This window comes from Lynx rufus, unplaced genomic scaffold (assembly GCF_022079265.1).
Source record: "Lynx rufus isolate CCGP_SWC_20201006 ecotype Redwood Valley unplaced genomic scaffold, mLynRuf1.p SCAF_11, whole genome shotgun sequence".
NCBI classification, from domain to species: domain Eukaryota; kingdom Metazoa; phylum Chordata; class Mammalia; order Carnivora; family Felidae; genus Lynx; species Lynx rufus.
The window spans coordinates 36,034,052-36,046,296 of NW_025814825.1; the positions used below are offsets into that span (position 1 = coordinate 36,034,052).

Genomic DNA, 12,245 nt, shown 5'->3' on the forward strand with positions numbered 1-12,245 from the left:
GTGGGAAGTATGCATCCCTAAACTCACCCAGAGCCCCGGCACTACGTGCACTTCCTGGACGCGCTGAGTCCTGGAACTGGGCTGTGCTGGTGACTCAGGCTGACAACAACGAGGTCTCTAGGCACTGTGGGCTGACTTAGAACGTTTACAGAATTGTTACCATGTCAGAGACATTAAATTCTTTCCCAACTAGTCCCTTCACTATCTCTCCCTAACCAACTATTCTTTCCTTAACAGGACACACCCTTTTTCTCCCTCCTAGAACACACATTCCAGGAGCCCCTGCTCTACCAGGCAAGGCCTTCCCCGGGTATTGCTATTTTCCCTGGGCCCCATGCTCAGAGGTGGAAAAGCAATCTACTTTATGGAGCTTTCCCACATACCAGGCACCTCACTTACCTCATCTAATCCTTACAACTACCCTATGAGGGAGGGACTACTTTCGCTCCTGCTTTGCACATGAGAAAACAGTGGCTCGCTGGCGAGAGGCTAAGCCTGATTATTCATCACTATTCCACACTGCTCTTCCCGTGGCAAGATCTTCCACTCCTAACCATCAGACTGGAGCTGGAGGTCTGGCCTGGTCTGTGTCTCAGGCCTCTGTCCTCCTGTGGCCTCTGAGCCTACCTCTGTTACTGCGGTCATGATGCGGCTGTGTCTGCCAATCTCACTGGAACACGGGTTCCTCCAGAGCAGGAAGGCACTGACCCCTGAACCCTGCCCTAGTACAGGATGGTGTCTACAGGTCTCGAATAAATATTTGTTGAGTGAATAAATGAAACTTTAGAGAAAAACTAGGGTGGCGGGTCTGAGGATCAAGCATGGTCTACTGTGGGCACTGTACATGGTAAATAATAAATGGGACTTAAGAATTCCATCTGATACTAAAGGCATTCTAGAATGTTCTCAATTCTAGAAGCAGCTCTAGACCACCCAAAATGGATAGCTGACCGCATTCTGTTCCCACCCCATGCACTTGGCACTTCACACTCATTACTTTATGAAGTGCCCTCTCAGCCACACTAGGAGGTAGAGCATCATCTCCATTTTATAGGTGAGGCTCAGAGAGGGCAAGGGACTCCCAGGCATAGACGGTAAGAGGTGAATGGGCATTCAACCCCAGCTACTTTGGAGAAGTTGTCCAAAGTCTTTGACTTCTGGGGTATTGAACAGCATAGCCAAAACTAGAATCATGCTCTAATTGCCAAGTTTACCCCCAGCCCCACCCTCCCATTTTTCAGCCCTCAAACACCCTAAGGCCACTGTGGTTCTTGAAATCTTTGCAGCTGACCCAGAGAGAAACTGGGCCAATCCCATAAAAACCTGGTGTGTCCGTTCAAGGACCCTATATCTGCCTCCCAGGGCCCCTGCTCTGGTCCCCAGAACCAAAACGCACTGGTGCACCAGGACACAAAAGCCCTGTGCTCCCACACAAACACGAGACAGGACGCAGACCTGACGCAGCTGAGCACTGGCAGAGCGCCATGGGTTATGGAAACAAAGTGCGTCTCACACAAAACCAAACCACACGGAGCCAAACTGAAGCCTGGTGTTCTCAGCTGTGTTAGAGCAAATCGAGGAAAGTCTCCAAGGCCTGAAGGGGCGTGAGGAAGGTCTTCCTTCTCACGGGCTTTTGCACCGGGCCCAGAGGCGCCCAAGATGGGAGCAACTTCTAAGTCACCTCAAGAGGCCAGAGTGCAGACCGTCCTTCGCCTCCAACTGTCCCCAGCCTGACACCTTAGTCGACGACCCCTGCGTTCCCTCCTGGGTAATATTTTTGCTCCCAAGGCAAGCACAGGGCTCTCACCGGCATCCATTGGGCCGCGGGTGAGACGTCCAGCCCCCCTTGCACCTGAGACGCCAAGGCACACACGGTCATGCTGCAGGCCTACCTGGCTCACAGCACTCCCAGCAGCCCTCCTCTCAGCCTGCTCGCCACCTCTACGCGGCTCTGTCTGCTCAGCCTCCCTTCCCGGAAAAGGGCTACCCAGGGGCTTGCTGGGCCGGCTCTCCTCGGGGACGTGGAGATCTGAGAGTCTCTGTTCCGCGCTCAGGCACCTGACCACGTCTGAAGGTCGCAAGCAGCTCTTCTTAGAGATCTTGGGTGCTCCAGGGCATCTGTCACCTGCCTCCCGCTCTGCTCTCCTCTCACACTGTCCACGCTCTTCTCGCCTCAGCTGCCGCTTACCCTGGCTGCTAAAGGCGTCGCTGAGCTCGGAGATGACCCTATCAGAGCTCCCCGGCAGCGGCCGTGAGAAGCTTTCCGGGCGGACACCTGAGGGTGGCACGTGGATACCACTGTCCCCGTTGATGTGCAGGGAGGCCGGGGCACCGGGCACCAGGGAGGAGGCTTTGTGGGGGGGAGGCAGGGCCAGTGGGGACGTCAGGGAGCGTGGGGTGGAACGATCTGCCCAGCTCGAACGGGGCAGGCTGAGAGACAGGGAGGGCCCGGGCCTTGCCCACGAGGTGAGGTGGTCAGTGTTGTAGATAGAAGTCTCCGGCAGAGGAGGCAAAGGTGGGGTCAGGGCCAGAGACCGCCTGCCTGGGACCCCTACAGTCAGCGAAATCCATTCAGAGGTGACGGCGTGCATCTCAGGGGACAGGGCTCGGTGGGGATGGGGCAGAGATGAGGGGGCCGGCATGAGGAGTTGGCTGTGACCGGGGGACTTGAAAAGAAAAGGAGAGAGAGGAGAAACAAAGGAAAGAAGCAAAAGGTACAAGTGTCAGCATAAAGAAGAAAGGAAAACAATCACAAGGGATATACAAAAGAGGAATGAAATGGAGAGGATGAGGACACTCTGGTGTCCCCCCAATGAAATCGTTTGGTGCGACTGGAGAGAAAGCAGAATGTGGGTGCACGCGTGTGTGTGCATGGTGTGTGCAGGTAGTGGAGGAGAGGTGAAGCGAGTGGTATGGACGTGGGAGAAAGGGGCCTGTCAGGGCACTTACAGATGGTGCTGGCCCGGTTTGCAGAGTCAGACTTTCAAAGGGACACATTCGAAGCTTCCCACCCCACCCCGCACCACCCCACCCCTTCTACAACTGACCCACAACACCACAAAGGGCAAAAAAGGTGCCCTGCCACTTCTTTGGGCTTTTATTCTCTCCAGAGTTCTCAGCAAAGAGCCTTCCAGAGAGGAGGATGAGTAGTGGAGTTGTCTCGTTCTATAGTCGTGCTTGGCTACACCCCAGTGAAAAATCTCGCCGAGCTCCTCGTATTATCACAAAGCAGAATGGCCTGTGCCAACCCCACACCCTCTCTCCACGAGATCTCAGGATATGGATCTCGTTGTGCAGAAAGCCCTGGGTCAGCCCGTCTCATTCTTTCTGCCAAGAACCATCCCTGGGGTCAGTGACGGGCAGATGGAAGAGGAGGAAATAATGAGAGGATGACAGAAAAGAGGCACCATCCAATTGTCATCCCGGGTCCAGTCACGCCTCTGCCACCCTCCTTACAACTGACCACGGTGGTGTGGTCAGTGTCCTCCACAGGAAGTCACTCTACCTTGCCTCTTCTGAACCCAAGGCCCTCATTCTTTCTTGGCTTTGGGAAAGTAGGGATGGATTTGGAACACTTCATGTTTTTTAAAACAAGTTTGTTCATAACGTTTAGGGATGCAAACATCTTATTACGCCTATAAACCTACTTCCTTTCAGCCCAGTGTAGCAATGCTATATGTTCCTTTCCCAGCCTGGTTCTTGCTTGCAAAGAATACTCTGGATCTAGTCTTTATGTCTGAGGATGAGAACATGCAATTCTCTCTTTGAATCTTTGTCTTCTGCAGGCCAGCCTTGGCCAGTAAGATGATGAAGAGAAGCATGCTGGGTCATGGTATGTATGGGACACTGGTGGTCCCCAGACAGCCAGCTTCACCCAGGGTAGGATGCTCCCATACAGAGTTTTGGGCCAACTGATAAAGACTCTTATGTCTCTTGCCCCAATCATCTTACTCTCAGGGCAATCACCTTAAGCTCTTTCTTTTCCCCCAAATAAGCGTGCTCCTTCCAAGTTCTTGAAAAATGTCATTTGTATGCACGGAAACAAACCCTGGTGTGTGTTCTCTGCATTACTGCACACGGTTCTTAATCACAGCGTGGAAGAACCACCCCGGGAGGCTGTGTGCCATCGGCACTGTATCTGTCATGAGTGTGAAAACCAGTGACGAGAGGCTTAGGTACCTGCGGGCTCGCGGTGGCACTACGACTTGGGGAGGAGGAGAAAGGCAGGTCGATGTAATCCACGGGGTTTTTCACCAGTGGCCGCTTGATCACGTCCACATAGGTGATGGGGAAGATGCCTTGCCGGGACGTCCCTGGGATCCTCCCTTCGTACCAGTTCTCGTCCACCTGTCGGAGCAGTGCAATCCTCTCACCCTGTAAGACACGGCGAGGCAAGGGTCCTTGTCCCAGCATGCCTTGGCATGCCTGAGGCCCCCGCCTGCACCCTGGGCCATGCTTCATCAGTTATCACAGACTTTGTTCAGAGAAACCTTCCTTGCTAGACCCGGACGAAACCAGGATCATCGAGATGGGGATGCTTAACAGCAGGAGAGCTACCTGGAGGCTGGGAAGTCAAGCTCGGTCTTGAAATATTTCAGATTCATTCCCCCAAGCGAATAGCCAAACGTATGGCTTTTGCCTCATTTAACACAAAATCGATGCCCAACTTTCTCTAAGGCAAAGGTTTTGGAGGGTTATCTTTTTCCTTCCTTTTTATAACTTTAATTTCCCCTGTATCATTATAGAAAAGTTAAAACACAAACATTAAGCAGAACATAATTGTTGCCCATAAAATGATCACTCAGGGAAAACCACTGTTCATATTTTGATAGATGATGTATTTCAGAGATTTAATTCCATGCATGTGAATTAGACTTGCACATATTTTTTGCTGTTGTTACAAAAATGGAGTCTGCGCTGTATTTCCCTTTTCCAACCTTCTACATACAGTAAACCTCCTTTCTCAAGGAATATAATGCTACATTTTTAATGGTTTTGCAGCAGCAGCTGAAGGGCCCACTGCAGGCTATCCTGTTGTACACACATATGACGACCTAATTACTGGTTCCCCCATATTGGGCATTTAGGGTGCTTCTAGTGCCTCTCTTTTCCATAAGGCAGCTCATCTCTTTTGTTGTTACTGCTTTGTTTGTTTGTTTGTTTTATTTTTTAAGTACACTTGAAGCCCAGCCCAGAGCCCAATGCGGGGCTTGAACTCACAAGTATGGGATTAAGACCTGAGCTGAGACCAAGAATCAGACGCTTCAGTGACAGAGACATTCAGGCACCCTTAGTTCATCTTTTTCTAAGGCGTGTGTTGATTTCCCTCTATACTCAATAAAATCAGTCACTAGTAACTGTAGCAGTCCAGAGAGTTCTGACACGTGAAGAGAGCATCTGATCCTTGGGAAAGACGGCATCCATGCATAGCTTACTTGTCTGAAAATGAGCACGCCGAGCTCCTCGAGGGCAGTGAGGAGAACCCCGCCATCTCCTATTCATTGAGCACTGACCAGCTGCTGTGTGCCACTCTGGGGGCTTCACAGAGCCTTTTAAAACAGCTACAGAAGAGGCCCTTCTATCTTCATTCTACATATGAGCAAATGGCAGCTTGGAAAGATTCTTTAACTCCCCAAAAGTTGCACGGCTGATAACCTGTTAACTTTTGGCTTCAAAGTATTTCAAACTTCTCTTGGTGTCAAAGGACTTGCTCTTCTCTACGAGGGCGATGTTAATATAGTGTGAAACCTAGTCACCAACACTTACCATGTCATTCGGTGCTCAATAAATATTGATTGAAGAGGTCTAAGATTCCAGAAATACTGCCGTTAGTCAATGAACTTAATGTAATTAACCCGTGACAGAGACTGGGGTTTATTTTTTAAATTCCTCACCTCAGAAAATTCTCCAGTTGCCTTTAATGCAATCCTTGATGGGGCACATCTCCTAGGCATAGCGATGGCACCACCAGGCTATATTTGGCTGTGACGCCACTTCCCCACCAAAACCCGGCCATCCAACAGAGCCCCAGAGCCGAGAGGAGAGGGCGCCTACCTTTCTGAAGGACATTTCTACTTGTGTATCACCATTAAAGTTGAACTTAGCAATGGCTTCTCCGTATTCCAAAACCTGCACTGGTGCCAACTTCTTGGGCTGTGCCTTCTCAGCAGGAGGAAGAAGCTGAGAAAGGGAGAGAGGCAGAGAAGAAGGAAAAGAGCAGAAAGGAGGGGGAGGAGAGGAAGGGAGGAAACAAAACACAAGGTCTTGGTAAGTAAGTGGTGGTTTGGGCACGACGGGGCTCTTCCCCGGAAAGAGAAGCTACAGTACCTCGATGTAGGTGCGCGGGAAGATCCCCACCCGGCCGTGATGCTCTCCTTCGTACCAGTTCTGATCAATCTGCTTATAGATGTAAACAATGTCCCCCTTCTGCAGAGGAAGCTCCCTGTCGACAGAGGGTCATGGCATTTTAGCAGATGTTTCAAAATGTGGAAGATGAAGACACTCCAGTTTTTAGCAAAAGGAGACTTCGAGTGAGGTCAAAGGGGACAGATGATAGAAGAGGGGGCTCCATATTTGGAAGTGAGAACCCCACTCTTCGGGAAATTACATCTCTTTTGGCGTCTTTCCAGTTTTCTGTGGGACGGATGTAAACTTTTTTTTTTTTTTTTAAGATTTTATTTTTAAGTAAATCTCTACCCGCAACATGAGGCTGGAACTCATAACTCCGAGATCAAGAGTTGCATGCTCTACCGACTGAACCTGCCAGGTACCCTGAAAGGTTTTTTGAATTAAGAAAAAAAAGGACTTCGATCTTTTTCCATTTGCATCAAACCAACAGCGTGGGAAGAAAGTCTCTGACTGCAGTTTGAAGGGGGGGGTGCCTACTCTGCAGTGTGCCAGGAAGTCCCACGGTTATGCGACGGGTGCTGGCTCAACAACGAGGGCACATCTGGAAGACTTTACACAAAGTCAGCAGTGTGCTGAATGCAGGAACAAGGCAGACTTTGTGGGTCTCACACTGGTAGACAAGATTCTAATCCTGAGGAGGCCCATGAAGGGGACCTGGGGCATTTGTCTCCGTAAGAAAGAATGTCTTTGGCCAATTTTTTGCTATAGCTCTCCTCGCCAGTGCTCTGAATTCCCTCCTCTCTTCACTCCCCAATCATGGACACATGGATGTGCGACACGCTCAGCATATCCACTCCTGCTGGAGATCTCTATGCCCCCTGCTTGGCCTCCCTAAGTGATTTGCAGCTGGAGACGGCCCCACTGGTAAACAAGGAGGAGGATAGCTTGCGGAGGGCTGAGAGGTCTGCAGTCATGGCCAAAGGTGATGTACCATGGGGTGCTTGGGGCTGCCATCCTTCCTGCATTGGGGACCACATGCCCATGTCCCAAAGAACCACATGGCAAGGTCTGGTGGTAACAAGGCTTGAGAAACAGTAATATGATATACTTCAGATCTTTTCCAGAGTGTCACCACATGTATTAGTACAGTAGAGGCTCAGAGAAGTCCCATGGGTAAGAAACCTGTTTAACTTCGTTGAGTTGAGCACTCCTACAGAACACTTTTTCAAGTAACATACTGTGGAGAAAAGTAGAACCCAGTGATTAAAGATGTTTAGAAGACTCAAGTCAATGGATATGTCACTTGCTCTTCTATTTTTTTTTATTTTTTTAATGTTTGTTTTTGAGAGAGAGAGAGAGAGAGAGAGAGGCAGAGAGGCAGAGAGAGAGGGCAACAGAGGATCCGAAGCAGACTCTGTGTTGACAGCAGCGAGCCTGATGCGGGGTTTGAACTCACGAACTGTGAGATCATGACCTGAGCCAAAGTCGGATGCTTAACCGACTGAGACACCCAGGTGGCCCCTGTCATTTACTCTTTTAAAAAAAAGTTTTGTATGACTTCACTCATATGAGGACTTTAAGAGACAAAACAGATGAACATAAGGGAAGGGAAACAAAAATCATATAAAAACAGGGAGGGGCACAAAACAGAAGAGACTCATAAATATGGAGAACAAACTGAGGGTTCTCCAGGGAGAACAACTCCTGCAGGGGCTGTGGGAGGGGGGATGGGCTAAATGGGTAAGGGGCACTAAGGAATCTACTCCTGAAATCATTGGTGCAATATATGCTAACTAATTTGGATGTAAATTAAAAAGAAAAAAAAGTTTTGTTAACTGTTCTAGGAGTGAACTTGGTGTGATAATAGCACCGAGTCAGGAGGAAGGAGCCCTCTCTCCAGCATTAGCAATACTGGTAAATAGTGACAATTCTGTCTCCATCAGCCCTCTTCCTCTCTTCTGACAAGGTCGCTCTGAGGACAAAATTGTTCTAAGACATTTTAATGAAATCTACACAAATATAATCATCACAATACCATTCAAAGATTATGTGGGTCTCACTCAATTCAAAGAAAAAAGGGGAAAAGGTATTGCTTGATTAAACTAAAAATCAATTTATATACCTCTGTTATCTTCTCTCTGGTTAAAAAGAAGGGGCAGGGGAGATGCTGACTTTTGCTACATTCTGCAAAATGTTTTATAAGCATTGCCTCAGCTGCCCCGCCAGAGTGGCATTTTTATGCCCATTTTATAAATGAAGAAATTTGAGGTGGAGCTTGGTGACCCTGTTCATGGTCACAGAGACAGTAAGTGGCACAGTCATGACTCACGCATGGGGCTTCCTGACTCTAGAGCCCATCTTCCCAGCACACTAGGCTGCCACTTCTCATGAGCCGATAAGCTAAAGGACTAGAGTAATTACAAGCAAACCCAACACAGCAGATTCGTACGTAGGTCCGGGAACTGTGGCCTGGTCACGTTTAGTGTTAGGAGAAGATCAGAATTAGGGTTGTGTGGGCTCTGCATGGCATTTCCCAGCGTCCAGTGATGGAGAACTCTCCCTCTCATCACCGAGGATGGAGACGTGGGGCCTCTATCAGCAGGACGATGGGATGGCTGCTGGTATTGCCACCAGCAGAAACTCATGGCCCATTTTAACCCATAATTAGATAGGAACTGAGTAAGTTCCTCGTGGAATCCAGTCTGTAGTAGCATTTGCCAAATTTCATTCCATGGAGATAGAAAGGCTTCCTGGTCATGTGAATTTAGGTAACACTGGGTTAAATGAGCTCATCAGGTTTCTTCATTGAAAGCCTTCTAGAGCTATTACTACGTCAATAGCAAAGTCTCTGGGGAGAAAGGGGCATGGGAGATATGGAAGCAGTGGTTCCCGGATTCATTTCTAGCATGGAATACTCTTTTCAAGAAATATTTTACACAGCTAGCACTTTGAGGAACATACTTAGAGAAATGTTGGTTTTCTGTGGGTTCCCATAAGCTTTGAATGTCATAAGATGTTGTAGCAAAACCGAAAAAAAGTTATCTTCCTAGAAACTGGTTCTGGTTCTTCCAGAGAAAGAGTGGGTCAGATTTGGCCTCTGCTTCATCAAGGAAACTGAATCCCTGTATAGGAGGCAGCAGGGTGGCATGCATATGGTGGTAGGAGCCCAGGCTACCTGGATTTGAATCCCTTGCCTCTAGCACTGACCAGCTGGGGCGAGTTCCTTACCCTCACAGCCTCTTGGTTTCTCCATTACTATAAGGGGGTAATAATAGCACCAACCCCAGAGGGTTCTGGTGAGGGCTGAATCAGTTAACATATGTAACTTGAATAGTCTTTGGCACGTAGTAAACTCTATAAATTACTGTTTTGAATCATTGCTGTTTTTCCTCTATCTCTTCTCTACAAGTGAGCTGTGTTTCAAAGAGGCAGTTAAAAATAACAACAAAGTGGTGGTACTTACTTTAGGGTCTGAGCTTTAAAGTCAAATTTGGCTCTGGCAGGTCTCATCTAAACACAAGAAACAGTCACAATTTAAAATCACAATTTATGCACAATGGAAAGGACACATTTTCAGAAGTTTCCAGAAAGCAAAGCAGAAAAATTCACTCTAACTAGTTCATTCTGGTGTAGAAATCTGGGCCAAATTCCACTTATCTGACCTCAGTAGAACATTAGATGAATGTTTGATCAACTATGTCATGCATGAGAATCTCCCCAAGGAGGGCCAGATTTGGGGAAGAGATGCTTTGAAAAGTCCCATAGCTGAAGTGCTGTTTCCCCAAAGCTGACCATGACTATTAAAAACAACAACAACAACAACAGCCACACACACACACACACACACACACACACACACACACACACACCACTCAGAAGTCCTCAGACATTCCTTATCTACTGTCTCCATCTTTGGGGGACATATTCTATTTGTCTGACTTAAAATTATGATTTGCAAGTGGATGAAACCCTGATTCACCTCTCATGTCATCTTTGACTCCATATATTACTCATGTTCTGTGAGATCACCTCAAAAGCCAGACAGAGCAAGCCTTGAGTTCATTCTCTTTCTCCAAGGCTTCCCTCCCTTTTGGGTATTCCTCTCCCTCTGGATCCCCCAGGCCTGGAAGTCCTCCTCAGATTCCAGTTCCTCAAGTCTGTCGCTAAGTCACGCCAGCCCTCCCTCCAAAACCACGTTCAGGTCTGACCTCTAGTTCCTACACGTACAAAGCTTCCTTTGACTTTGTGTTCTTTACGTTTCCATCTACGGTCACTCAAGAGCACAAATAACATTCTCAAATATTTCCGTCTGTCACTTCCTTGCTTTGAAGTTGGCTGAGCCTCTCAAGTGTCCCTCAGATCAACTCTCAATTCCTAACGTGGTAAGTTAAGGTCTTCCCCAATTTCACACACTTCCTCTTCAATATTAGAGGACAAAGTGGGGGTGGGGGTGGGAAATGGGAGACTCAGTGAGGAACATAAAATGGTATTTAAAAGCTCCATCAAGGGGCACCTGGGTGGCTCAGTTGGTTAAGCGGCCGACTTCGGCTCAGGTCACGATCTCACGGTCCGTGAGTTCGAGCCCCGCGTCGGGCTCTGCGCTGACAGCTCAGAGCCTGGAGCCTGTTTCAGATTCTGCGTCTCCCTCTCTCTGACCCTCCCCTGTTCATGCTCTGTCTCTCCCTGTCTCAAAAATAAATAAAAAAAATGTTAAAAAAAAAAAAATAAAAAAAAAAATAAAAGCTCCATCAAGCTTAAGGTTAGGTCCGAAACCCCTCAGTGATATGTCCCTTATGTGAAGGCCCCCAAAGCTGGGATCTTGTAGGAATTTTCTTTGGGGTGATGAATTCCCCACAGGAATTTACTTTTGCATTTTCACGTCGATGTTTCTATCTGTTCACATATATAGTACAGGTCAACTAAACGACTACTTTATAATCAATGCCACACAATTTCAGTGCCCGAATTTGTATCTGTCTGTGACCAAAGAGCACAATTTAATAGTTGCAAGCAAATAAGAAAGATGTGGAATGAATGATAAATGACAAGTTCACAAGAGAAGGCCAGATGACCAACACTGTAAGGACAAAAATTTCAGGGATTCCAATTAAAAAACAAAAACAAAAAACAAACGTGGTGGTTACCCCAGGACAGCCAGCTGTAGAGCTGTGTGAACTTTAAAAAATGTATACCAAACAGCACCATATTCACACTTTGAGTGGCAACTGAGTTCAGGCAAAATGATATCACCTGTTGGTTAAATTGAGTTCTACAGGTGTGCAATTTACTACTTAATTTGTAAACTGGCTTAGGCCAATACTGGGGATTGGTGAAAACAAAAAAAATTTTTGCCCATTCAACAGAATCCACACATTACTCCAGGTTGAGAAACACTGATTCCATTTAACTGCTAAGACGTGTCATGAGTCATTGTTGCCTATACAGAGCATCATCGCCCTGTTTATCTGTCTCTGTCTCCCTGAGGCCTAATCCATCCCTCCCTCTCTCGGCTTGCACAACGTTGTCACTTGCTACAACAGACACAACTGCCAGGAGGATGCCTCTTCCACTACACTCCCAGCTTCCCAAGGACACAGCCTGAGTCCTATTTCTGCCTCTGCACAGGGTCTCGCACAGAATTGGTGGTCACTTGGGTTCTCCTCAGTGGGGCTGATGTCCATCTACACAGCCCTGTGCACCCGGGACTTGCTGGTCCCTATTTTCCCGTGTCTGTCAGTCAACATCTAGGGTAGTGATTCTCGGGGCGTGGTCCCTAAACTGGCATCATCAGCATCACCTGGGAAGTGGTTAGAAATGCAATCCTTGGGGCCCACCCTAGAATTAGAACCTTTGCGGATGGGCCCCCTAGGAGATTCTGATGAGCGCTCAAGTTTGAC

At 48.0% G+C, this 12,245-nt stretch overlaps 1 protein-coding gene across 3 annotated transcripts in view; it reads right to left on the minus strand.

Moving 5' to 3' along the window:
- SORBS1 (sorbin and SH3 domain containing 1) overlaps positions 1-12,245 on the minus strand; it is a 231,778-nt gene that overhangs the window by 19,244 nt on the left and 200,289 nt on the right. For 2 of the 3 annotated variants that reach the window (XM_047073204.1, XM_047073203.1), the window contains 4 exons: positions 9,812-9,858; positions 6,328-6,442; positions 6,055-6,180; positions 4,180-4,374 (listed from right to left, as the gene is read on the minus strand). In XM_047073204.1, coding sequence (XP_046929160.1) covers positions 4,180-4,374; positions 6,055-6,180; positions 6,328-6,442; positions 9,812-9,858 — 483 coding nt within the window. Of the gene's footprint in view, positions 1-1,892; positions 2,667-4,179; positions 4,375-6,054; positions 6,181-6,327; positions 6,443-9,811; positions 9,859-12,245 lie in introns of all 3 variants that reach the window. The other variant, XM_047073202.1, reaches the window with a different exon arrangement.